Genomic DNA, 24,659 nt, shown 5'->3' with positions numbered 1-24,659 from the left:
TTACCGTTCACAATAGTCAATAAAAATTTGAAATTTGATTCCCCATGAACCGATGCTCTGTTCTGCTTCTTCGTTTCCGAACACTGACTAGCGCCGATTTAACTTACAACGGTGGAAGTGGCGTAACCGGTTCTTCCCTAGCGAAGCATGCTGGAGTTATTTTGCAACACTCGCTCACAACCAACTGACGGTAACCCGACGAAATGTTAGTTGGTCCGTGGTAATATACAGCTCTTTGCGGTTAGCGATCAGGCGGTTGTCTGCATGTCCTACAAGATCGACAAGCGTAGTCAAATAAAATTCCACCGATAGCAGGCCACATCGCTGGCTGCAGCTCGCAGCGCCCTCGTCTCTGCCCTCCGGTGGAGTGACTGCCTCGAAACTTCTATTTTCTTATCCATATACATATTGGCAATAGTAATCGTGCCATTATATAATAGATCTATAGCGCATGGCCTATTGCGACTCGTCATTGTCATGTGTGAGAAGCTGCTCGCTGACCGACTGCTGCCTCTGTGTTCGACGAATCAGTTGAAAAAAATGACAGTGTTGTGGTACCTGTGCGGGAGAACCGTCATACGTCACTTGTGACAAACACGCACAAATAGACAGACCGACAAACAGGCACGAACGATGGCGACGGCTAATGTGGCGATGGTGGTGGTCGGATACGGGGACGATTTGCAAGACGTTTGGCTCTTGCATAACAGAAGGAAACAGCGAATAAACGACGAACGATGAAGTGCCGCGATAGAATGCCGACTGTGGTCCCACTGCTGCCACGCAACACTCCAACGCAGCGACGGCAGAAGTAACGCTAAGATTCTGGGGCGATGACGACTACCGCAAACGTACTTTTATGACGGTAAATCACCAATCTTACTGTCGCCGCTGCTACTAGCCATGCTCCTTGCCACCTAAGAAACCGTTCTAGCACAGTGAAATGGCTGTAGTTGAGAAAACTATGTTGATGTTAGCGACTGGACGAAAGGTGACAGAGAACTGTGCAGCTTCCGGCAACGGCCAGGTCTCCGCCAATCGTCATTAATCGAAGGCAAGTCCGCCGGAACGTTGCATAGGCCCAGCCGAAAACAGTATCAGACAAGTAGAAGTAGACCACCAAAGACGCTGTTGTCTGTTGCCTCTCATTTGACTTCGCCAACGCCGCTTCACAACACTACTTCTGATGATGGAAGCTGCAGATTTGAAGGACACCGAAACATTGGCAAACCCCCGGCCCTTTGTTGCCGTTTGTTCTATTCAATAAACTTACTTATTGACTATTGATGACTACCATTTGGTGAATGGGTCGGTCGACGGATTCCCGTGGCCGGTTTGACAAGACACCTCACTTGCAGAAGGCAGCCATGCTGTCTGCCAAGCGAAAGAAAAACTTGGCAAGTTTAACCAATTCCCACTATTTGCCTCTGTTTCTCGCCCTCATTCACTTTCTGTTGTTTAAATGATCGCTCATTGGCAGCAGCTGTTCAATAAGAAGAGTACCATCACTTTATGTCACACACAACGACACAGAAAAAAAAAAAAAAAAAAAAGACAACGTAGCAAACAACCCACATTCGAAGGTGGTCTACGCACCATAAACTAATGGATAACATTATACTATGGAATGAGCTGCTTCTTTGTCGACTTCCGAACCATAGACACACGCAGATACATATACATCAAGACAAACTGCTAGGAAGAAGCATATTGAAAGCGATATACAGTTACAAGCTATACCCCAACAAATGGAGCTGCGAGGATACCCACTGGACTATAGATTCAACAAAAACCACCATTCACGAGGACCGCATCCATGCACATAAGAATGTACATATCTAGCTTATGCCGACTGTTGCTGCCATCAGATTGTGGCATCTCGTTACGAACCAACAAACTGCCGACCCAGCGACCTACATCATCAGCATTATAATTTCGGGTGAGAATGAGTTGCAACCACAGTAATTCACTATTGGACGACGATTATGAGCCTACCATAGAGTAGCCTAGCTCTTTGCATCGCCCCTAGCTATCCCAGTCAAACACTGTTCGATCCTATACTTTCACTCGACATCAACCACCTAGTTCGTACAAGCCTATTCGGCCAAAAATATACGGAGTCGCTGCTGCTGCCGCCGCCTGTTTGTCGACTCCTGAATCAATTTGGCCCCCAAGTCACCTTGAGCTGTCAAAGGCGCGCGCCTTTGAGACAAGATGCGCACCAGTTCTCTGTTCGGCGATGACTCGGCTGGGCCTGAACTGCTAACCCCATGAACACAACGGCGAAAGCACGAATTCGTCGTCTTTAAAAAGGGGAAAGAACGAGGTAGCAAGAAGGTAGGGGGTGGGGTAAAATAGGACTTAGGTTGACGCAGTGCTATCAAGAGCAGGAGGCTCAATTCGCCTACTCTCCCAGACTCAAGAATATCGGCTAGACGGCTGATGTGTATTCGGTACTGCCTGCTGGCCGTGCATCGTGGCGCGCGTGGTGACGAAGAAATCAAAATCTTGCAGAGGTTTTGGCCTCCATCGAGACGCCGTCGTCTTATCTAGACTCATTCTTTATGTAGACAAATATTGTATGTCGCCGAATAGCGCCAGACTGAGCAAATTGTTTCAATGTTTCGTCGCCTTAAAATGAAATTTGAATGAATCCATTTATCGGTCGCTGCTACTACTCAGACCAAGCTCTTGTGTCTAACCTCAAGATCAGAACCAGATGAAGGTAGTCGACTGGCTGGTGGTCTGCTCTCAGTTTTTCTGTTCGGCCGCGGCATATCTATAATAAATGAGTCATCAAACTCCCGTCTTCTGGAGCGGATGGCAACAGCATGGCATAAAGGAGACAAGACCCGTTATACAAGGATTCATGGGTGTGCTAATGGGTATGGGAATAATATTTGATATGGGAATTTTCTTAACTTCGGTCGTGGTAACTGAACTTACATTTCATTCACAGGCAAAGTCGATTTATCACTCACGCGTACAATGGAACCATTAGTTGCTCCAATTAGTTAAAAAAAAAAAAAAAAAAAAAAAGCTACACTCTATGTACAGAATCAAACACAGTTTATAATTTTTCGCATTCAGAACAATCATTGTTTGTTCACGTCGAATAGCGATCCTGTCTCAGACTGATATTCATCCTTAGACTACAATAAAAAAAATCGGGATTTCAATAATAATAAATGTCGAGTCATAAAGTCAACTGAACATCGGTGATTAATGGTTCCTTTACGACAGACCTTACGTAGTGTCAAACGACCGTAAAGACGCGGGTTTCAATCCCAATTCGAACCACAACCACAGTCGCTCACCCATATGGTTTGAGCTTTAATTCTTGAGCGCAGTGTGCTACAAAAAAAAATAGCTGAATCCCCCCAAAAACCTGTAAGTTGCAAACATATTTGATGGCACGAACCAGCCCACACACCGAAGCCAGAAGAACAGAAGTTATTTCACCAGAAGTCGCAGCAGTTATAATAGCGTAACATTAAAAAACGCAATAGCCGTCTGACACGGGGAAGAGCCAGCAAAAACCGCCGCGGCCGAAGCGTCAGTAACCACGGTTTCGACCTGGCCTTTGCAATGGCGGCAATCGCGATACCGATCAATCGAAGCAGATCGGCTGCTCTGCCCAACAGCGGTAGCTTCTTCCAGTAGCGTAAGTCCGCCGGCTCCGCCGTTTCCGCGTCTGCCGGTTGATTTCAACCGCCGACAGTGAACGGGTTGTCGATAACGCCTCCTATAAGCACTTCTTTGCTCGCTGTTTTCTGTCTCCACGGCGCATCTTGCGCAGAAAGCCACCAGCTTGATCCGGTACGAGCATCGTTGGCCTGGAGCCGGCAGCGGCAACAGCTGCAGGAAAAGTTCTGTTGCTGCGCTAGCTGGCGCGGCCGACGCGCCAGCCGCTATTGTCAATGGTTTACATTCTACGGCTAGCACCACTGCAACGAATAACCTATGCTACGATTTCTGCTGCTGCTTCTGCCACCGCTAGATTCAGCTGATGCACTGATTCTAAGTTGATGATGGCGACCGAATCCGACGCCGTACCGATCCGAGCCGAGCCGGCGAACTGCTGTGCGTAGAAAGGGGATCAGCGGACGGGAAGAACGGACAGAAAAGATGCAACACATGGAATAATGTCGCCCGATGACGACTGTAAACTATCACGCTCTTCCCCGATTCGCTCCTTTTTCCTTCCTAGGAACTTGCACCGGCTTCTATAGACGCAATGGAGAACATTGTCGGCTGTTCTGACAACGACGACATAAACTTCATCGAACAGCTCGACTTCGGCCTCGCATCTGCAGCATCAGCGTCAGCCAAGGCAATCATATGTCGACGAACGGAGCAACGATATCGTTTACTACGTAAACGCCGAACACACACGCAGCCGGTCACATGGCAACGCACATACGGAGACAGTGGCAACGGCATCATACACAATATAGTATTATATATAACATATTATTTTGCCAGAAAATCCACCGACGAGCAGTGGTTGCAATGACACGGCGATACAGCACATCAGTAAAGCTGAAGCGTCATCCATTCTGGCGACTACTAGCGGCGGCGCGCGAGCCCCTCCCTCCATAGCCCCTCGTTTCACTTGAGCGTAGAACCTACTCAAAAGAATAGCCGAATCTATCAAGTGGTAGAGTGACGATGGGTATATAATGGAAGAGAGAATAAACCTTGGCTTTCTTCTATATTCTGTCTACACGCGTGTGTCTATTCCATGTGATGCCATCACATTGACGATGGCGTGCGCTGTAGGCCGCGGCGCGCTCTTTGACAGAGGTCATGGAGTGGGCGCGGATGACAGATACTATCAATATTAGTAAATATGGTTCGTGGTTGCATGGGAGAGCACAGACAACCTGTGGAAAAATGAGTTCGAGCCAGGACTGCCATTACATGAAAGACAACGACGTATCGAATGCACAGTATATTGATCAGGTCGTAAAGAGCTGAATTGCCTGACGAGCCCTTCGATTGTAGTAGATGAACTGATCGGATTAGGAAACGGTTACGGCACGACAGGAACGTCTAAATAGTGACAGTGTGAAGTGATAAAAATATATTCAGCGAAATATTAGGACAATAACAGCAATGACAAGGACAAAGTTGACTGTAATCTTGTGCATGACGCAAACGAGCCTACATCACAATCTCAATTACTTTCTTTTCGATTTCTCCTCTTTACCTCTTCGTCCTTAATAGTACGTAGTGCTTCCTTCGTGTGTGACGATAAATACTTACCGTTAAGCCAGCCTTCTATCCATTTCATGACAGCTACCTCTTTTATACAGCATACGCATATACACATGAACATACTTTTTTATGTTTTTGAAAACGAAACATATAATCGCGAAGACGGTATGGAGCTCCTATAAACGATCGATGCACGTTGCATTCATCCAACCGAATCTACGTCAAAGATCCTGCAACTAACTCTATGTCGATGCATTGCAGGAAAAGGGAACTGGAAAACACAACAGTACGCATCTGAATAGATAGACGGGTCAACAGAACACCGAGTACAGGCAACGATCTGGAGAATCACATCGAGCTCCCCTTTCTTTCCTACTTTCACATAAACTCCTACCAACTTTCTATAGTTCGATCCCTTAGCAACGCAGCACTCCAGACTCCTCGCAGTTATAGAGATTGTGTACGCTGCGCTGATTGTGGCTCATTACGAAGCAGCTAAACTCCTAACGAAAGTGGTTAGGCAGAGGGGGACACAAAGCACACGACCAAATGCGATCGCAATTGCTTATCTGTTTAGGGATGGAATGCTTTTTCCTGATTGTTATCTGGGTATCTACGTGTCTTGAACGCCTTTCGACGAGAAGTGAGCGCTAGACGCGCTACGTTCGGACGTCCGTTCGTCTTGTCGTAATATGTATTTGTGGGAGTAAAAGCTGTGGAAGTGGTGGTAGTAATTGCGGCGCGTTCGCTTTCAGTGTCTTAGTTCTGGGTTCGTTCGTCGGGTTAGTCGGACATTGGTTGTTCAGTTGTTTCGCGATGCCAAAGAAAAGGGCAAAACCAAGCAGAGTTTCGTCCCTTGGCTCGGACACGGCCTTTGGCTAGCGACGCCCCATTAAAGTCAGTGAGCTGCTTTTCCAAGAGTCTGTTGGCAGATCCTCTGTCGCCATGTCGGGGCTCGCGGTGTTCCTGTCGGGTGATCCCGTTCGACCCGCAGCCAGGCTTTCTTCTAGTGACAAGCTGAATCCACGTTGGATCTGGGGATTCAGTCGGTCGGAGGCCGACCACGGGGGTGACCACTACGAGCAAGAGCTCGCATACAATGTTCACTGCCAGTGGCCCAGTATATTTCGGCGGCATTCGAATATGATGGAATTGGGATAGCAGATAGTACGCTTCATTTTTAGTGGTTTATTCTTATTTCGGCGTTCGCCTTTCGCTGTGCTTTCTTTAAAGCTGACAAAATGGGCCACACTGCTCGTATCTACTGGTAGTGCTCATTGCTGGTTTTCCTCAGTGACCATAAGACACTATCCACGTGCAGCGAACGCACGACAGCGGCACAGTTGCCGCCAGAGCGCCTATCTTCGTCAGCCAGTGCAGTAACAGATTTTATTGCTAACTTTTTATGCTACAAACTGAAACGACTAAAGGATGCGCTGATTATCCAATTATATAAGAAGCCCAAAAAAGGCTAGGTATTTTTACGCCGGTTTATTATTATTAATAATGTTATTATTAGTAAATCAATTATTTTCCTACTATATTTGAATTATAGATTGAAGTGTGTTTGATTGCTGAAATGCTATCCCCTATATTACACTTGGTCCGTTATAAATGCACCCTAAAGCTATCTGTTGTATGGCAAGCACCCGTTTACCATCCACTGTCATACGGCCATTTAATCACATATGGACGTGAGAGCCTTGAGCTAGTGGGTCGCTGTTAGCTGGCAAGCAATTTGCATGCGTTCAAACGGCACCTTACACTCATACATATGTATGCAAGATTGACTGGTATCCCATATTTCCTGTCTATCGCTGCCTAGACGGCCCTCTCCCTCCATAGACGGGCAGTCAAATAGCAATGGAGAATGTCTCTGTTGTGTGTCTCAGATACACGAAAGAACGATGCACGCGTGTGACCGTCCGAACCCGCTGCTGATGCTGGCGCTGTCGGGCTATTGGCGCCATAGTATCGCCATGACCTGCGATCAGCGGTCTCGACTGATATACGACAAACAGCACCAAACGTGGCAATCGACACATTGAGCATACGGGAGCGATAAGGGAAAAGTAAGGGTCTGGGAGGATATGCTGTTCCCTTGAGGGTTACACCCGCCTAGAGCTCTGGTCATCTCCAACGACTGAGGTGGTTCCGGTGGCCCGAGTTATCCCCCGGCCGCAGTTGTCAATTCGTTGGTGCATCCGCTCGCATTTGTGCAACTGGACCCATTGCTGACTCTGATTCGTAGTCTTTACCAGCGGATGAACCCTCCGACGAGCTAGCGAAAGGCAATGACATTGAGGGCATACGGTCCGACAGGGGCGAACAGAAGGGCTCGCCTTCTACTAGTCGCCCGAGAGGCTTCGGCCGCATCCAGCCGCTAGCTCGAGAACAAGGCAGGCAATGGGGTGAAGGGAAGGGGCGACGAGACCCCCAATCTTAACGGGCATATTAAATCTGGCCTCGTTGCACATATTTCTGCCAACAGACGGCTGTCCGCCACCCACCGTCTGCCCGACTGCCCATATAAATGTAATAATATCACTATATATATATTTATTATTCGCAATTTGTAACGTCGTTGTCGTATAGACGCGGCGGCGGCGCAATTGGTACTGGTTTGGGGGGATGGGAGGAGGTAGTCAAAGGTTGTTTTGGCTAGGGAAACGTTGGATTAGAACGCTGTTAGGGACATTGCGTGGTCTGACTTCCCCAATCGGTCTGGCTAAAGTTGCTCGGGCTAGTTACCCCCGTAACTGGCTTCTACATGCAAGTCTCGGTCGCTAGCAGAGCAAGTTGGCTGGCTGTTGCCCTCTGTTAAATGCAATGGAGGTTCAAGCACCCCACAAATCTTTGCCCTTCCCCCAACAACATGGGTTACCCCCGTAGAAAGGGCTATAGAACTAGAGTTGGTTGTCGTGGCTGACGGCGGTCGCGCCAATATTCCCTTTCGCCATCACAGACGCCTACACAGATATCTATAGGAACTTACGCCGCGCACTACGAGACACGCACGGCCAAAGCAGGAGCACCGATGAGAGTGGACAGAGAAACTGAGAGATTCACGGACCTAGTTTGTGGACTTTTCGACTGGAGGGAGAAGGTTATGGCTCTAGTCATAGGACGTTGTTAGGGTTCAGTCGAAGCCGCTGGACGCTGCTGGGAGAGTGTTGGGGTCACCCTATTGATGAAACATGCCGTGTTATCGTGCACGTTATACGTTTCGAGCAAAAAAGCGTACAACAGGCGACATCAAGCCAGACAGGTTAAACGGGCAGTTAGTTGGTCCAAAATACCAGCAGATGGTGAAGGATTCGTGCCAGATCTGATTCACTGGCAGACCTTAGCCTTGCTAATGTTTTAACCTGCACAGATGCTGAATTTGGCTGCTATTTTAGCGGTTGGCTTGTCAGTTGCCCTTGTTAGCTTAAGTAAGCTCGAAAACTGTTTTATGGTTATCGAACATTCAGCCATTACTCTCATAAACACCTTTGTTTATGCTTGGTGCCAAAAAAATTACATGGTTGGAATCCCAGTTAAAAACAAAAAAGAATATTTTGAGCTAACAATATACATTCGTTACAAAAGAGCTAACGCATAAGCAATCATGTACTCTGTGACCAACTTGTATACTCATTAGTAAAATAATGTAGATTCTATATATATATAGAAAGTGCATTGTATCATCGTCTTGGGCGCGTCTGTCGGGCTCTAAACCGCCGACAATGGTGAACGCGAATAATAATAATAATGCAACACTTCTTGTATGCAATCCGCGTCATTAAAAACTCCATAACGAAAAGTCAATCGTAAAGAAAGGAGGCATCGCTTTCATCATCAAATTGAACTGACGTACGTATCCGTCCCTGAGAAGATGAGGTCTTACACGCACGCACGCACGCACGCAAATATGTTGCACACCGACCGTCACATGTCTTCTATCTGTTCCTTTTGCTGTCCCTTCTGACTGGATGGATACCACAGTACAATTTCAGTTTCTTCCTGTCCTATTTTCTCGCTTCGGTAGGAAACTCAACAAATAATCCGACAGCATTACCATTGTAACTGCATCGGCCAGTTTTAGATGCCGGCACTGTTCCTATAGTAGCTTCAGCTGCTGTGGCCGCCCCCGTCGGTCTACTGGCCAGCGCCAGTTAACTGGTGCCAGAATTTGAATGAAATGTGAATATACTTCACACTGCTTCAAATTTTCTATTTTTGCCCGCGCTGATCAGAACTCCCTCTCTCACTTTTTCATCGACTTGGTCTTCTTGATTTTTCTGCATTCCGTAACTGTGGCCGCCAACGCTACAACTATCCCGGCTGCTGTCACCAGTCTTCGGAAAATTATTTCTCCTTTTGACTGACAGAGCATGTGAGAATATTACGTGTGCGTATTCGCGCATTTCTTTGCACCCTGACAGTAACAAAATCAAAATACGCGTGTACCTGTTGCAAATGTGCTGTTTCGCATCGGCACAGAGGGGACGTCGTAGTGTCAACCGCCGATCAGTAATATATATATATTCGGTTGTAGCATAAACAGAATATATGCTTGTTCTTAGGTGCATACAAACATATTCCTTTTCTTACCTTATTGTACGACTTTCCAGCTCGTATTGATGCATCTACATAGATCTGTAATTTGATTTGTGATAGAGGACCATGAACGTGGAGAGGGGTTCTCGCCGGAGACCAAACACATACCCCATAAACTTTTGATATACAGACACCACAAAAGGCAGGCGGAACAAGGCAGGATTTGATACCGGCAGAACGGCCTGACTGCAGCTGTAGCAGTGACAGTGGCCGGGTGAAACCGGCAGCTATTCTATGTTCTACTCTAACTAGCGAAATCGACTTGTACCGGTCGCTGTGAGGGCAAAATCAGTGCTGGTGATAGAGACCAGGGAGAAGCTGTAAAATCTGTCAAGTATAGAAAACGCCGTTTACGTTGCGATAGCAATTGAAGGGCAAAGTCGGTGTGCTAAAGTCGCATCGATTTCGGCATTTTGAAGAAGACTGAAGAAGCACACGGAATAGCTATAATCAGAATATGTATCGGGATTGAAGAATCTCCCCTCCACTGCATGACAATGTTCGATTGTGTAGATACAATTCTGCATGAATATTGTCACAGATCTGAGTAATAGATCGCTTTTGTATGATACGCGCGTGGTAAATTTCGAAACGCATTTTTGAAAAACTCTGTGTTCAGTCGTTAAATTTCTATTGGCGATTACGCGTATGCTTTAGAGATTCTGGAGCTCAAAGGGGAAAAAAATAAAATTATCGTTAGTCCAAGTGTACATACAGCGCGTAGGATGCGGAATTGAAAGGTGCAGCCCTTCAAGCTTGATAATTAGTCAAAAATCGACGACACAATCACAATGCGCATCTGCCTAAATGCGAATGTGTTTGTATGTGATTGTTGGTAACTGTCGTCCCTCTAATCGTCCATCGGTTTACATAACTGAATTTGCTACGTGCGTGCGTGCGGTCGGTCTCTCACTATCAATGGAGCTGAGGGTCCCACGGGAACCCTCCGATCTCAATGCCCTATCGCCGTTATCCCGGTCTTCGTACTTTTCGCTTGAAAGACCTCTATGCATCACTAACTGAAACAACCCTACACAGTAACGTCCCATATTCTTTCATGTCCATCGCCTTTTATGAAGATAGGATCTAACAAAAATTTACAAACTGAACAACAAGCATGTCTCCGCGAACGCAAATAGGAGGACCTCTGTTTTGGCTACAATTGATTGCGATGGCTCGACAAGCATACCTGAAGAGATAATAAATCGAAATATGAGGGGCCGATATTCTGCCTGAGAGTGGGTGGGGGCATCCGTGATCATACAAATGACTTACGAAGGATTAAGGACTCAGTGGCACTTTTTACAAATAAGTGGATTCTATCATAGAGAATGGCCTTGAGAGGGCAACAGCCTTTCTCACTGCTGCTTCGTTGTAGATTGCGCTTTTCGTGGATATATTTAGATAGACTATTTAGCGGCAATCATTTTACAATCGCTGTTTCAGTAGATCGTTTATTATGGCACAGTGTCAGAGATAGTAGTCTATTCGTATTGACCTGTACAAGGAAGAACGGGCGTCATTTGTAGATTAGGGCTGTGGAAGGTGAAGAACGTTCCGTTGCCGTTACAAATGCCGTATTTTGGATTTGTGAACGTGCAGTCTAAAGGTGACCAAATTTAGCGGTACCGTCGACAGGCTCGCCAAATAATCGGCCGTCGACAGCTACCAACCACCATGTCCGCGTTACATCAGAGCGGCACCCTGTCCGTTACGTATGCTTACTAGACGGCGTAAGGGTTTACCTGAATCTGACTGGACTCTTGCTCTCGAGGATCGAGGGACTCTGAAATTGTACGCACAACCAAAGACAGAACGGGTTTAGAGTTAGAGTTTTCCGCTCGCTCAAGACGCTTCTGTCACAATCAGCACTAGCACCATACGTTAATGGACAATAGTGATTTACTAGCTTCTACACGTTTGATGCATTCATCATCTGACTGCGTAAATGAAATTTTCTAAACACACACAGCTCTTGCCGGAGACAAGGACCCGAGCTCGAATGGCGAAGGCGAAAGTTCTACTCAAAAGACTACAAATCGCTGGCTAACTAGCCAATTCAGAAGCATGTACTCTGCGTAATTGATGCTTTTTTTTGACATTTGGCCACACGAGGCCCTCGTCTCGGACACGTCTTTGGCAAATATTAGTGCTGACTACGCCTGCAGTGATCTACAATAGACTCGCTGCCGCCGCTGTTGTTACTATGCCGTCACGTGGGTACCACCAATAGCGATTCTGGCCAACCGCTGGCTATTGGATTTCGCTTTCGGTTGTAGAGTGGATGTATCGTTTTCTTTTTTCGTGACGCGTCCGTGTCGTCTATGATGTCTCCCCTCGTGTCGGACTATTGCTGGTACTTCGAAGCGTTCATTCGCTGTCCGAGTCCATTGACGACTGAATAGATTGGTTGCCGCTTGCTCGTGTTAATTGATTTACGGATATTCTTCACTCCTCCCCCAACCGATATTGAAGATTGATGGGTGCTGTCTTGCCGGACTGTGTCATATCGCGGCACCATCGTTCAAGACGTTTCGCCGTATCGGCTTGTAATGTCCACAAAACGGATCGTGGAAAATGGCCGACAGCCTTTTCCTGTCGCGCGCACAATCGCCGAATCGCTAGGGCACTCGCGTTGGACTGCATCCGAGAGTAGCCACACTGCAACCATTAACTATCACAAATCGATGCAGCTTCGCTGGCAGCCTCCTTTGCGCGATCGTCGCTATCAATAGAATGAGCAGTGCGTACAGCAAGAAGGAGCTTTAAGGATGGAGTATAGTAGTCCTTGCTTCTATTCTCGTTCGGTTCACAAAACAGCCGCTGCGAACGTGTCACTGACGCCATGTCGAATCACCAATCATCATTGGACACTGCCAACAGCTCGCACCGTATTGGAAGACATTATCGTAGTATGATCGCATCTCTAACGCTTCGACTGCGTATCAGGCCTACGTCGACTATCGTCTACGCGACGCTCGATTTACGAGTATATACATAGTGACATTGACATCGCTATTCGATTGTTGTTCGAGTCGTCTACAAATCGCTATAGCATCTAGCTCCCGTTCAGTTCACACTGTTGAACGACAAGCAGACTCCACTCGCTTTCGAGACGGAATCGGGTAGTCTTCGATGATTGACACGTATTTAAACAAAACAAAAAAAAAAAGTGTGCACGTCTTTGAACTCGAACCATCCCACAACGGGTTAAATAGCTGATTTGAAGTCAGCAAGCTGACTATCCCGTCGTCTTTCGCTCCTGATACCAGCTTAAAGCTGTCGGCACCCACCGCCCAGTCGTGTGTCCGTTGACTCGATTTGACCCTAGACACGTCAAGAACCACCATGAAATTCACTTGGTGTCATCCATCTATCTATCGGCATTCTCTCGAATTTTTCGCTCTTCTGCCCTTCTTAAGAGCACGATAGGTCGCGGGCGGGGGGGGGGGGGCAAAAGTGCACTGCTGCAGTTCCAGCTGAATCAGTCGACTGTCGCAGCTTTTCGATTTATACACGAAAAGTTTGTATTGTTAGAGTAACGGCTAAAAGTTAGCGGCCAAAACGAGTAGTCTTGAAATGCATCCATACGTGGTCGACCGACTATCGCCGCTACAACATCAGCAGCTGGCGGCATAGAGATGTTCAGCGAGATCTAAAGAATAGCGGTATCAACGAACTAGCGTTGAAGGAAAAGAAGCAACGGTAGCCGTGGCGGCAGCATGAGCGGAGGACCAAGACAAAATAACAGCAAAGGCCATTAAGAGCAGTGCAATCGCATCAGAGAAAGGACGATGGGGGTGAGGGGAGAACGTTCGCCCTGGTCGGCAAAAATAGCGCTAGAGGCGCTGTACATCATTGTACATTGTCGTCGTCGTCATCACCGCGCTCGGAACTCAAGCATACCCGTTATGTAGTACCATTATTGGCTGTTTCCATAGCTGTTCTTTCAGATGACTCTACAGTGTGCTGTGGCCATGATGCTAAAAATCTCAATTGTTTTTCCCACTATTTGTTTGTATCAACTTTGTCCGCTGTTTGCCGAGTTATTTGTCTGTCTGCCGATCCATGCGCGCTGTGTCTTTCCAACGACGAGCCAACGAAGTGTCGTCCGCTATGATGCGTTCAACTCGTCGGACAGAAATAGGACCAATCTTGTCGATAATAACTCGCACTTCGACCGCTATTCTACAATATATGCACTGACTATATCTTGATGTTATCTCTTTTTACCTAGTTTCGTTTCTTTTCACCCATCTCCCACTTTTTGCCCGTTTCGTTTAGGACGTTTGTTCGATAGCTAAGCCTCGAAGACTCAGACCAATCGGTTTGAAACAGAGTTATTGGGCGTCGAGTTCAATATTCCTATTTTCGTTTTGTATTTAACGCAAGAACAAGGCCGCTTCGTCCAATACATTGCAATCACTCATGTACAGCGCATGTCAGCATGTAGAAGTTGGTTCAGCCATGGAGAATCGCCATGGGGGAACGTATGTGTACTTTTCCTCCTCTAACTAACATCTCACAATGAATAATGCGCGCCAGTATGGACAATATTTGACGGAGCGGCCGACGCTGGCGGGCCGACAGCGGGCCCGATGATCCATGTTACTGATCCACGCTTTGCTGCGGTTCTGCGCGTTCTTTTCACCGCTATCGGTTACTTTGCTATAGACCTCTTGTCGGCAGATTGGTCTGATTTACGGGACGACCTTTGCTCTTTAGAGGCGTGCCAGCCGTTTGGGGGAAGCGTCGGTAACGGCGGCCGTTGGTGAAAACCTCGAGGGAGAAACTGTGACCTCCTGCACAAACTGGTTGCTGCACTGGCCGCGGACACGGCGGCAACGACAGCATAAGGTGAAGATAAGGAATACTATAGTAGCATTTTACCAATGCTAGTATCGTTACTTCAGTATATGTATGTCCATCGGTATTAGCGGACGCCGTCGTAGGCATCATATCATAATAGGAATGGCAAGAAGCATCGCGAAGAGTCAGAGTGTCGACTTCCCTGTATTGACTCAACGATGGCGGAAGAGTGCGCGTTCCACTGTGATCAGTCGGCAAAGAGGGGGTATGCTGGAGCAGAGTTTGAGCAGTACTGCCCATTAAGAGTACAGGGTGCCTTTTTATCAGCACAAATAGCGACGCGACAACTTCGAAGTCTACTAACATTTCGAAATAGATTAGTTTCCGGCTAGACGAAGCAGAAATGTTTCACGAGGCCTCAGGCAAGCTAATTTCAAACCAAAAGATTAGGCTTGATATACATCAATGTGATGTTAACTGAATCTTTTTCTCGATGTACCAATTAGGCCTTCTGCACCAATCTACTAATTCAAATCTAAGAAATATTCCTTTAAAAGGTGGTGATCGGACCAATATTTGAGTGTCCACTTTCTTCCGACTCTATCCATTTCACTGATGACTCTAAACGACTCCACGCCTCATTGTCCTGTTGTACAATCCGGGTGTTGCGCTGGTTTTTATTGTACCGCCGCTGTTGAACTGGCTAGCTGATTTAAGTTTCAAACATAGATGACGCCGACTGCGGCGAGAACGGTAACGTCATTTCGTCTTCATACATATGTCGTGATTTCCATCGCATCACATTTGTGTTACTCAAAGCACGTTTACACGGCCGCGGCCTGATCCCATCTGCGATCAACGTTCAGAACCAGTTGTCCAAAGCGAAGTTGCCTTTATCATCTGCCGTTGGCATCCAAATCGCGATCGAGACACCGTCGCCGCAACAACAGCAACAGGGGTGAACAACAGACCAGCAGCTGAATGGAAACTGCGAATGTCGGACAGCTAGCTACAAGCTCGTAAGAGCGTAAATGAAGACGAACAGTACCAGTTGCTATTACGGCCATATGATGTCTATGAGGTGCATTCGATTCTTCTGAGGACTATCCACCGACCACAGCGACCGCTATGGAACGGTTAGTTGATGCCACGCTAGGGATGGTTCGGGTACTCGGCAGCAGCGGCGCTAAAGGCAACAGCATTTCACTCACACACCACAAATCGAAACGAAGACTATCGTGATTGAGGCCAAGCAAGTAAGCGTCAAATATTCCACTGTCGTCTCACATACTCTTCCCTTGGGTGCTCGCGCTCTTCTTCTACTCGTTCGTTCTGTTAGAACTCAGACAGAATCATACACTGTTCTCTCGGTAGATCACGCCGCTCAAACTCCCTTCGCCCGGATCCACTGTGGTCTCCGTTACGGCTCTGTGTTTCTTCTGTCTTCCTTCATATCTCCCCCACTTCTCATTCCCTCAGCGACTTCGATTGCCACCGCCTTCATGTAGCACCTTCTGACCGCGCGCTCACCACATCTTTATACTTTAGCAGCGCGGATGCGATTTTCCCGCTGACAAAAGCAATCGCTTGTTGCCACTCTTCGGTTAGTAGCGGCACACAGTTTGGCTGACGACGTCGCGGTCGCCGCCGCAGCTATTCTACGACTATTTGCCGGTCCGGCGGTGGCGGCTACCCAGATCCAGCGCGATAGCCCAGGCAATCTATCGCGTACGGCGCGTGCACCAGTGTGTGGGCGTTGATGGCACCCTGCCGGTGAAATATAATATCGAACAACTTAGCGAAGAGATCATTCGCTGATAGTCGATATGCGTGGGCCCGCGGCTTCGGATACAACGGATAGACCAATGGGACATTCAGACGTATGGAAAAAAAAGACAGCTAGACACGTGTAACAACCAAAACAAGGAAGCTGTTGCTTGAGGAGAAGGAACTCTCGAACGATGATGATCCGTGAAGATCGGTGGTGATTTGTGGCAACGATGAGCATATTCGATGAACCTCTTGTCTGGTGATCCTGATGGCCACAAAACGGGCAGCCTTTTTTAATTATTTTAGGAATAAACTTTATATTAGAAAAATAACAATTGTAGAAGATAATAATTACGTCCTCATTTGAAGCTTGCCTCTAATATATTTGACAAGCTAGTAGGTCTCGACTGCTTCACCACGCAGTATTTTTCGGCACCAACTTACTAGTATGACAATTATAAGGTGATATGAGCGAGGCTAGTTTTGTGGGGCCATCTGCCCCACAACGCAGTGGGTGCTTACGATGTTTTTCTGTTAAAAACAACGTTTAAATAGTGGCAGGCGGGTTTCAACGAAACTGGAATTGTAATAGATACGGGTACAGTGAAATTTACAAACAAACAATGCTTAATCGAGTATGAATACAGGGCGATAGTACTCAGCTTTACCCGAATCCTGCACGTCATGGCCAAAGTAAACACCATCAGTTTGCATGATTCACATATCCTACAGCTCCATTCTGAATTATAAACGTCAAAGCAACATGTGACATTTTCTGTGCTATCTGAAAAAATTGCAAATCGCAAACGACTGATCTACAGCTGCGATTCGGAGCTATGTAACAGCCCGAAGTCGGCCATACGACTCCGAGCCTGGTGCGGAACATGTTCCGACGGTTGTAAATTGGTAGCAAACTGGTGCCGAAATCGTTCATATATCATGAACGCGTATACTTGATGGCGTTATTATTATTCGTTGAATCACTACAAGTATTTACTTGACGTTAGTACCCCGTGCGTTCGTTGTAGGCCGGTAACACTATGCACCAGGGAAGCCATCATGTGCTCTCGATGTCACACTATAAACTGAACTGGATAGCTCACTAACGTTGGGGATCCTAGCCGCAAGCGGGCGGGGGTTCCGGTGTCGGCTCGCTGTCGATATGGGGAATATTATTTCTGCAGCGTTAACAGGGTCGAATTTCGCCGCCGAAGACAACACATCGTTACCACCGTCAGCAATAACAGCAACAAACAGGCAAGAATAACATAGATCTGTCAATAAAAACAGACGTGTAACAATCAACATATCCAGATACATGCGGTGATACATGTTCACACACAATGCAAATAAATAGCTGCTTTTTTCAGTTCCGATGATAGATACTTCAGCGAGTGTTACCTATTGATGTGTGCGAACACGCCACAGAGCGCTTGCGGCATCTATACGATTGATAGATATACATGTGAGCCTTATTTTGCACGGTTACTGCACCGGCGAGGCGGCAACGACTCTGGTCGCTTCCATTTTACCCTACTCGCGCCTGCCTCAGTACAAATCATCGCTTGGCAATATTGCCTCTGCAAGTCGATGACGGTTAGCCAACGGTGCTTAAGCGCGCTGTGGCTTTATGCCTGGTTCACACGAAGGGACGAGTCAGTGCCGTATCGTCGATCTCTTTTTTACTCTCTCTTTCCGTGTCTTCGCTCAGTTGTGGGACAAAAAAGCAGACTCTTCAACACCGCTTTTCGTTCCCTACGGCCAACTCTTCAGTCGAAGTTGTTGTAGCTGTTACTATATCCTTCTGTCAGTAAGCATGGCGACAGGTACGATAACGAAGGCATCAGCTACGACACCGAAAAGCGATTTCCCTGCTACAAAAAGGAGGCGCCAGCAGCGCCCACGCTGATACCTGACAATGCTTACACTATTGCTATGATTGTGGGCAACCGTGTGCTTACCCGTTGCATAGACCGTAGCCACTTCTCGTTCGGCGGTGTACCTCAACCGACGCCACTCGGCCGTTTGAATAACAAATCAAACGTACACCAGAGGAAAAAGGTCAGCACCAGTAATAGGACGTCACGGCAAGGATGCGATAGGTATCAAACATTAATCTAGCTGTGACTTTTTCCCGTCTCCCTGATGACAACGATCAACCCCAAACTCAACCCGAACGAATGACGGCAGACCATTCGACAGAACGTCTGCCATCATTCACAAACGCATCGTGGCGCACGTTTTGTTCTGTGGCACTATATTAGTATTGGCGGAGATGTACCTATATTAATTGCGGAACAATGATTTGACGCACCAAAAAACATTACGCTACGTTCTATAAAACATGTGCGTCCACTGCTTCTAAGATGCGCATAATGTGCGTATATGTTATATCCGGCTGCACAGTTCAGGTACGTTACAATGCATTGTCCGCCTGTAAATCTGAACGTAGTCAAGCCGAAACCTTTGGCGATAAAGTACTTTCGTAATACATATGAAGACCAAGTATTGCCGCGGACGGCGCCGGAAACGCTTGAGAATTCCTTATCCACTACTCGAGGCGTTTGTCATTTCCGCACTCACAACACAGGCCAACAGCTAGAAAGATGGCAGTACTGCATCGGTTCATGAGCGAAACAAGGCGCGCGACAGGCTCAAAACGATGAAATTCACGCCCGCATATCTCTTAGAAATGAAAAATTGTACGAAAAGGCTAGCAGGCTGTAGCAGCAGCAGCAGCAGCAGCAGCAGCAGCGGCCATGCAAGATGCTGGTGCGAAGTAGCGCTGGTCATAGCTGTACACCGTGCATTTGCGATGACCGTGGCGTGTTTGCACTTCGACGAGAGCTTGCTACAGCAGCAGACAGCTATGAAGCTAAAAAACGAGGGAACCCTGTAAATACAATAGGGAGTTGTTTAGAGCATGCAAACGACGATTGCTTGTCGATGACCAGCGAGGAAGACTCGCAGACCTACCAGAACAACGGCATCGCCAAGCGAAGCCTTCGCAGGCCACAATACAGGACAGGGAAAAAGGAACTCCCTCTTGCTGCACAATATCTTTTCTGACGCATTTCAAAGAAGAGCAGTTGCAGTAGGGACAGTGCGAACGATTCTGATAAGCCAACTCAGGTAGCCGTAGCAGTATTCGTTTCGGTTCTTTCGACCGCGCACCAACGCCACACGGCTTCTTTTCTCTCTCCTCATTTGCCTTTGTCTCCTTCTTCCAGTCAGCCTAGCGCGTACTCACTCCTGGTTCGAGACCGTTATCAACTGTCGCTGCTACCGCCGCCACCACGGTCCTCATTAAATAGCTGCAATCGGTTAGCTGACGCGTGCTAGGACAACAGGTAGAGCAACAATCTCTGCCTGACCAGCATTTATATTGTTATTGCGATACACACTAACCGATACTCACGAAGTGCTGTGGCGGCACCAGGTCTGTCCGCAAAGAAAATTGTCCACGCCATTGAGAACACTGTCTCTTTTTGACGCCGATCTCTCACTTTTTCCCTCTCCACCCGATTCTCACAAAACACAACGAGGCCTTGAGCGGTGGGCCTGCAAGTATTAATAAGAAATAGCCGCACCAATACATCTACGTCTATCATGTATGTCGCTGCCATTCATCTATGGTGCCGCTAGAACGACCTGGACCTTCGCGAGGGCCGCCATCGTTATGGCGGACGGCGCCCGCTGTCGTCAGAACCAGTGGACTTGCAAGGAGGAAAGTCGTTCAGTCGACTCTGTCTGTTAGCACTTGGTCTTCTTACTCTGCAACACTATTGTCGTTCGACCTGGCCTAGGACTTGATCTCTTTCTAATTTTAAAGCTCTCTCTAGGCTCGTTCAAACCCACTGGTAATTCCAGAGCTTAGCCGGTGTTCATAAAGAGCATTGCGCGTTAAATTCATCAGCGGCGATCACTTTCGAAATCGCTGTTTGCTTCTTCCGCTTACAAATCTATCGGTAAATATATTACTATATGTAGCACTGATGTGCAGATGAACGGCGAGACGGTAAACCGTAATTACCAACTCATTTCGAGGTAAACGATGACCACCACCAGCGCTGCGCCGCACTTTTACCGCGAGTTACCTAGTAGAAAGTCATAGCATTTCTTTCGTACGCACAACGTGGTCGCCATCGCATCAAATCTGGGACGCAGCTACGGCACGTAACTTCGTACGGTTTTTACAATTGCCGCCACTGAAGTTCGACCAGGGATTTGCGATGCAACATATATGTATATATTCGCTCTCAAAACGTAGATCTATCTCTAAATGTGAACCAATGTAGTTTATTGGGCGGAACGTGTTTGTACGCATTGCAAGATGCAGCGTCTGCGGCGGCTGTAATAGTCATGCAAATCAACGGCAAAATTTATCAGCGATAGAACTCGTGTAATTAGAAGGGGCGCAAAACTCTCTCTGGGCCCTGCTGATGGGCTGAAGCCTCGGAAGGAGTTCGATGATGGGGTTGCACTAAGGCCACAGCTAACGACATTGGCGTCGGTATGGAGTTGAAACAACCAGCCGCCGAGTGTAGCGAGATTTGTTTGCCAGCGCCGGTAGACGTCGCTTCTAACTAAGTAAGTGACTAGGTAAGTGACTAAAAACAGGGGGCGAAAGGGGCAGCGGTATCATTTACGACCACAACTACACGAGAGGCAAAGTATCTGCACTGCCTGCTCTTGGGGTGGGAGGCATGGATGTTTGTATGATACAGTTCGGGACGTACATTTCTGTGTCGCGGAAAATCGTAAGCTCGTCACGTTAGCACCCGTTGCAGTAACACTAATGGTCGCCCGAAGTACGTTATCGTTGAGCAGATAAAAAAACTAGCGCTATACAAACGGACGAGGGTCGTATTGATAATCAGAATAGGAATATGTCTGTATCTAGTTGAAATGTATATGTGACATAAACCATAGCAAGCGTTAGGAATTGATCCTCACTCTAATCCGTGTGCAAGAGTCAGCAACTGATCTTCGGAGTGCTTGGATTCGCAATAGGTACACAGAAGTTGAGGTAAGATAATTACGATATTACTGTAAAACACGAACTTACCTGAAAAACGCATAAAAAAAATACTAGTTAGATCAAGAACTAACAGCTATCGGCAAGTTCAAGCGCTATGAAACTAGTTTGTATGCGCTGGTGACAGAACAGAGGGGGCTACTAGCGAATGATGCTGAAGTTAGCGCTGAGGAACTGTTTAATGAACTGGCAAGGGTCGAGTGCGATATTTTCAGATGCTATTTCTAGATGTTTAAAAAAACGGCCGAAAAGGCCAACTCGCTTTTCGAATACGGTCGAAAGAAGTTGACATGTTAAATAAAATGGAAATCAGTGCACCTTTCTCCTATAGCGTAAAACAATCGACAGGGTTCCGTGTTACGAATCTGAATTGAACCAGACGAAAAAATAAAGAAAAAATACGCCCTTCACTTGAAGTATATGAAACTGTTCGAGACTTCAAAGAGTAGCATAGCTAAACATAGCTTATCTACAATAAACGGACAGATTTCCAAGTCCGGACGCTCATGAACTATAGTATATTATAGTTCTAACGAACGACGCATTACCATAAAATACGACGCAAATAGCAAATCATGTCGATGACACATACGGTTCCCTGCACGCGGTTGTCATACTGCAACACTGCTATAAAGAACATATTCAGAAACAGATGCCTGTTTTGTCTCTAATTTTTTCAATCTCAGAATCTCCTATGGATAACGCAGACACGCACAGAGCATACATTTTTTGACAAATATCCCTGCATATGTATAATATATGCAGCGCGTATTGTGTTACTTGTAAACCCCCGTCATCGGCGCCATCCATAACTGTATCTCGTGATCGCAGTCCCCACAAATATTTTGTTCTTCCTCGATCAGGCGGTGCTAGTTTTCCGAAGTTTGCCTTTTGCCGTCGCCGCCGCTGTGCGTCGCTCCTATACTTACTTTCTCGGCAACCTGCTTTGCTTGGCTTGATTCGCTGCTTTTCGCGTTTTGTATTTTGGACACATTTGTTCAATTTATGAGACCCAGCGCCGCCGCTGCCATCGCTTTGTCCGCCGCCATCACGGCGGCCATAGCCTACCACTGGGACTGACGACAGCAGCGGCCGTCTGAGTCTTCCCCGTCATCTTTTTTTCGTCTGGCTGTTCGTTCTGCATTAGCAGTAACTTCTGCTACTGCTGCCGCTTTTGCCATGGTGGCTAGGAGCTGCTGGCTCAATATAGCTCGATCCCGATGCCATCCTGCGGGGATTGCTGCAGAAGTAAAGTCTAGCTAAGAACTTTGAATAGGCGCCGATAGCATGGAGGCTGCTGTTGCAGTGGCGACGCGGTTGTGCCGGTCATATTCCACGGATGGGCTGAGATCAGCTCGCCTGCTCGGATAAAGTGCTCGCCTGCTCTTTCTGAGTTGGCAACAACAACAACTGGCGGACTTTGTCTTCTACGTTCATATCTTTCTCTCTCCTTCTCTCCGTCAGAGATTGGCGTTTACGCTTTTTTCTGCTTGTGGCGGCGGCGGCGGCGGCAGCAGCAGCAGCGGCGGTGGTGGTACATTACAGAAAATGCACCGCGTGGCCGTCTGGGTCCCTGCCTGCCTGCCTCGGTAACTGTCTGAGCGACGGCGGACGATGGAGCGATTGGTAAATTTTTTTGCTGTTGCTGTGCGCAGTTGGCAGGGTTGAGCTTGGCTGGGTTTGTCGTCCCCAGTTTGCTGCTGCTGCTGCTGCTGTGGGGTTCGTTCCATAACGACTGCAGCCCTCGATGACAGCCACGACAGCATCATCGGATAGGTTGATGCGATGACAACGACTCGATATCGAAGTTGCCGCCGACTACGGCGATGTAACGTTGCGAAACTACGCTCTGGATGGACCAAGCGGTCGACCGAGAAGCCAAGCAAGGGAAGAGCGACCTATGCTAGCGGTGATGCCGGCCCATCGAAGAGAAACTGAATGCTACAGAGAGCGGAGGGAGTCACTGGCGTTGATAACTGCAACTGACTGACTGTTGAGGTAGCAGCAGCAGAAACAGACGAAAGAACTTTTTTTATTTTTGTACTGCTGCTGCTGCTGCTGCTGACGCCGTTGCCTCCGAATTCCCTGTCGCATTAACGATGTAGGCAGGTACGCGATATGTATTCACTGTAGCCGTCGCATCACCGGAAAGCTTGCCGATGGTGCCGTTGCGACTGCTTGCTTGGTGTTGTCGCATTTCATTTGATAGTGCCGATAGTCGGGGCAGTTCGTGCGCCGCTGGCGCGAACTTCGATGAAGTTCTCATTTTACTCCCTCAGTCGGTTTGTCCGATTTCCCTTAAGTCGTTGACGATATCGTTGAGCTCCGTTCTTCGATTCGATAAGTCGTTGTTGAGCGGACGATTCGGCCCCCGCCACGGAGAGGGGTCGCTCTGCGATTACTTGTCATAGTCGCCTGCTGATGATCGCTCGCGGTAGCATGCCGTCAGTGGCTGAGTCGCTTTTGCTGACGGCGCCTGATGACCCTGAGTAAGGCGACTCGATCCAACTCAGTTAAATTTCAGTCAAAGAATAATACTGCCAAATGACGCCATTTGCCTGTGCTGAATACCGTTGCCTTTGTTGAACAATATGGGGACCAGACAGACTCGATGAAAACTTCAAATGGATTGAGTGAAAGAGTCAACCAATGCGACTCCTCGCTTCATACAGATTCGGCGTAGGGTCACAGCGTTCATCATGATCAAAAAAGAAAAACTCGAATCGGTGGAGTCTGCAGCGGCAGTCGTAGTGCTAATAGTAGATCTATGCCAATCAGTCTAACCACCTTCGTCATGGCGCTATCATATTGCTATGTAATTGACTGCTTCTGGTTCGGCCTTCATTGCTGTTCGGATCATTTTCTTACAGACAGCTAGCTAGCTAGCTAGCTAGGTGGTGTCCGCGAGAATTCGGAGCTGAGGTAGTCGACGGTAGTTGTATCAGGTCTCGCACTTTCAAGATTTCAGAGCTTCAGTCAGTAGGGCTTACCGCACCGAAGCCGCTACGTTCATCAAGAGGAAGCGAGAATAATAACTCAAATAGTGGAGTGTTGAACGTCACAAGGGCCAAAAGGCAAAAAAAAAGCGAGAAAATCGATCGAAGAGCGCTTCTGACGTAAAGGAGACCACAGAATGATATTTGTTGTCGATGTATCATAAATGCGTGTGATCTGCGATACTCCCACCGCTCTGTGGTCCGGCCGAAGGCCGATGAGGACA

General features: G+C 47.5%; 1 protein-coding gene across 10 annotated transcripts in view; it reads right to left on the bottom strand.

Annotated features, from left to right (window-relative positions):
* Nucleotides 1-24,659, bottom strand: part of ct (homeobox protein, cut) — a 138,546-nt gene that overhangs the window by 74,116 nt on the left and 39,771 nt on the right. For 2 of the 10 annotated variants that reach the window (XM_022810558.2, XM_022810552.2), the window contains exon 2: nucleotides 11,568-11,608. The exons of 7 other annotated variants lie outside the window; for them this stretch is intronic. Coding sequence is in view for 1 of the 3 variants with exons in the window: in XM_022810552.2 (XP_022666287.1) it covers nucleotides 11,568-11,608 (41 nt within the window). In the remaining 2 variants the exon portion in view is untranslated. One more of the 10 variants, XM_086973839.1, reaches the window with a different exon arrangement.

Source organism: Varroa destructor, unplaced genomic scaffold (genome assembly GCF_002443255.2).
Source record: "Varroa destructor unplaced genomic scaffold, Vdes_3.0 BEIS01000006.1, whole genome shotgun sequence".
Lineage (NCBI taxonomy): Eukaryota > Metazoa > Arthropoda > Arachnida > Mesostigmata > Varroidae > Varroa > Varroa destructor.
This window is presented reverse-complemented; position numbering and strand designations above follow the sequence as displayed.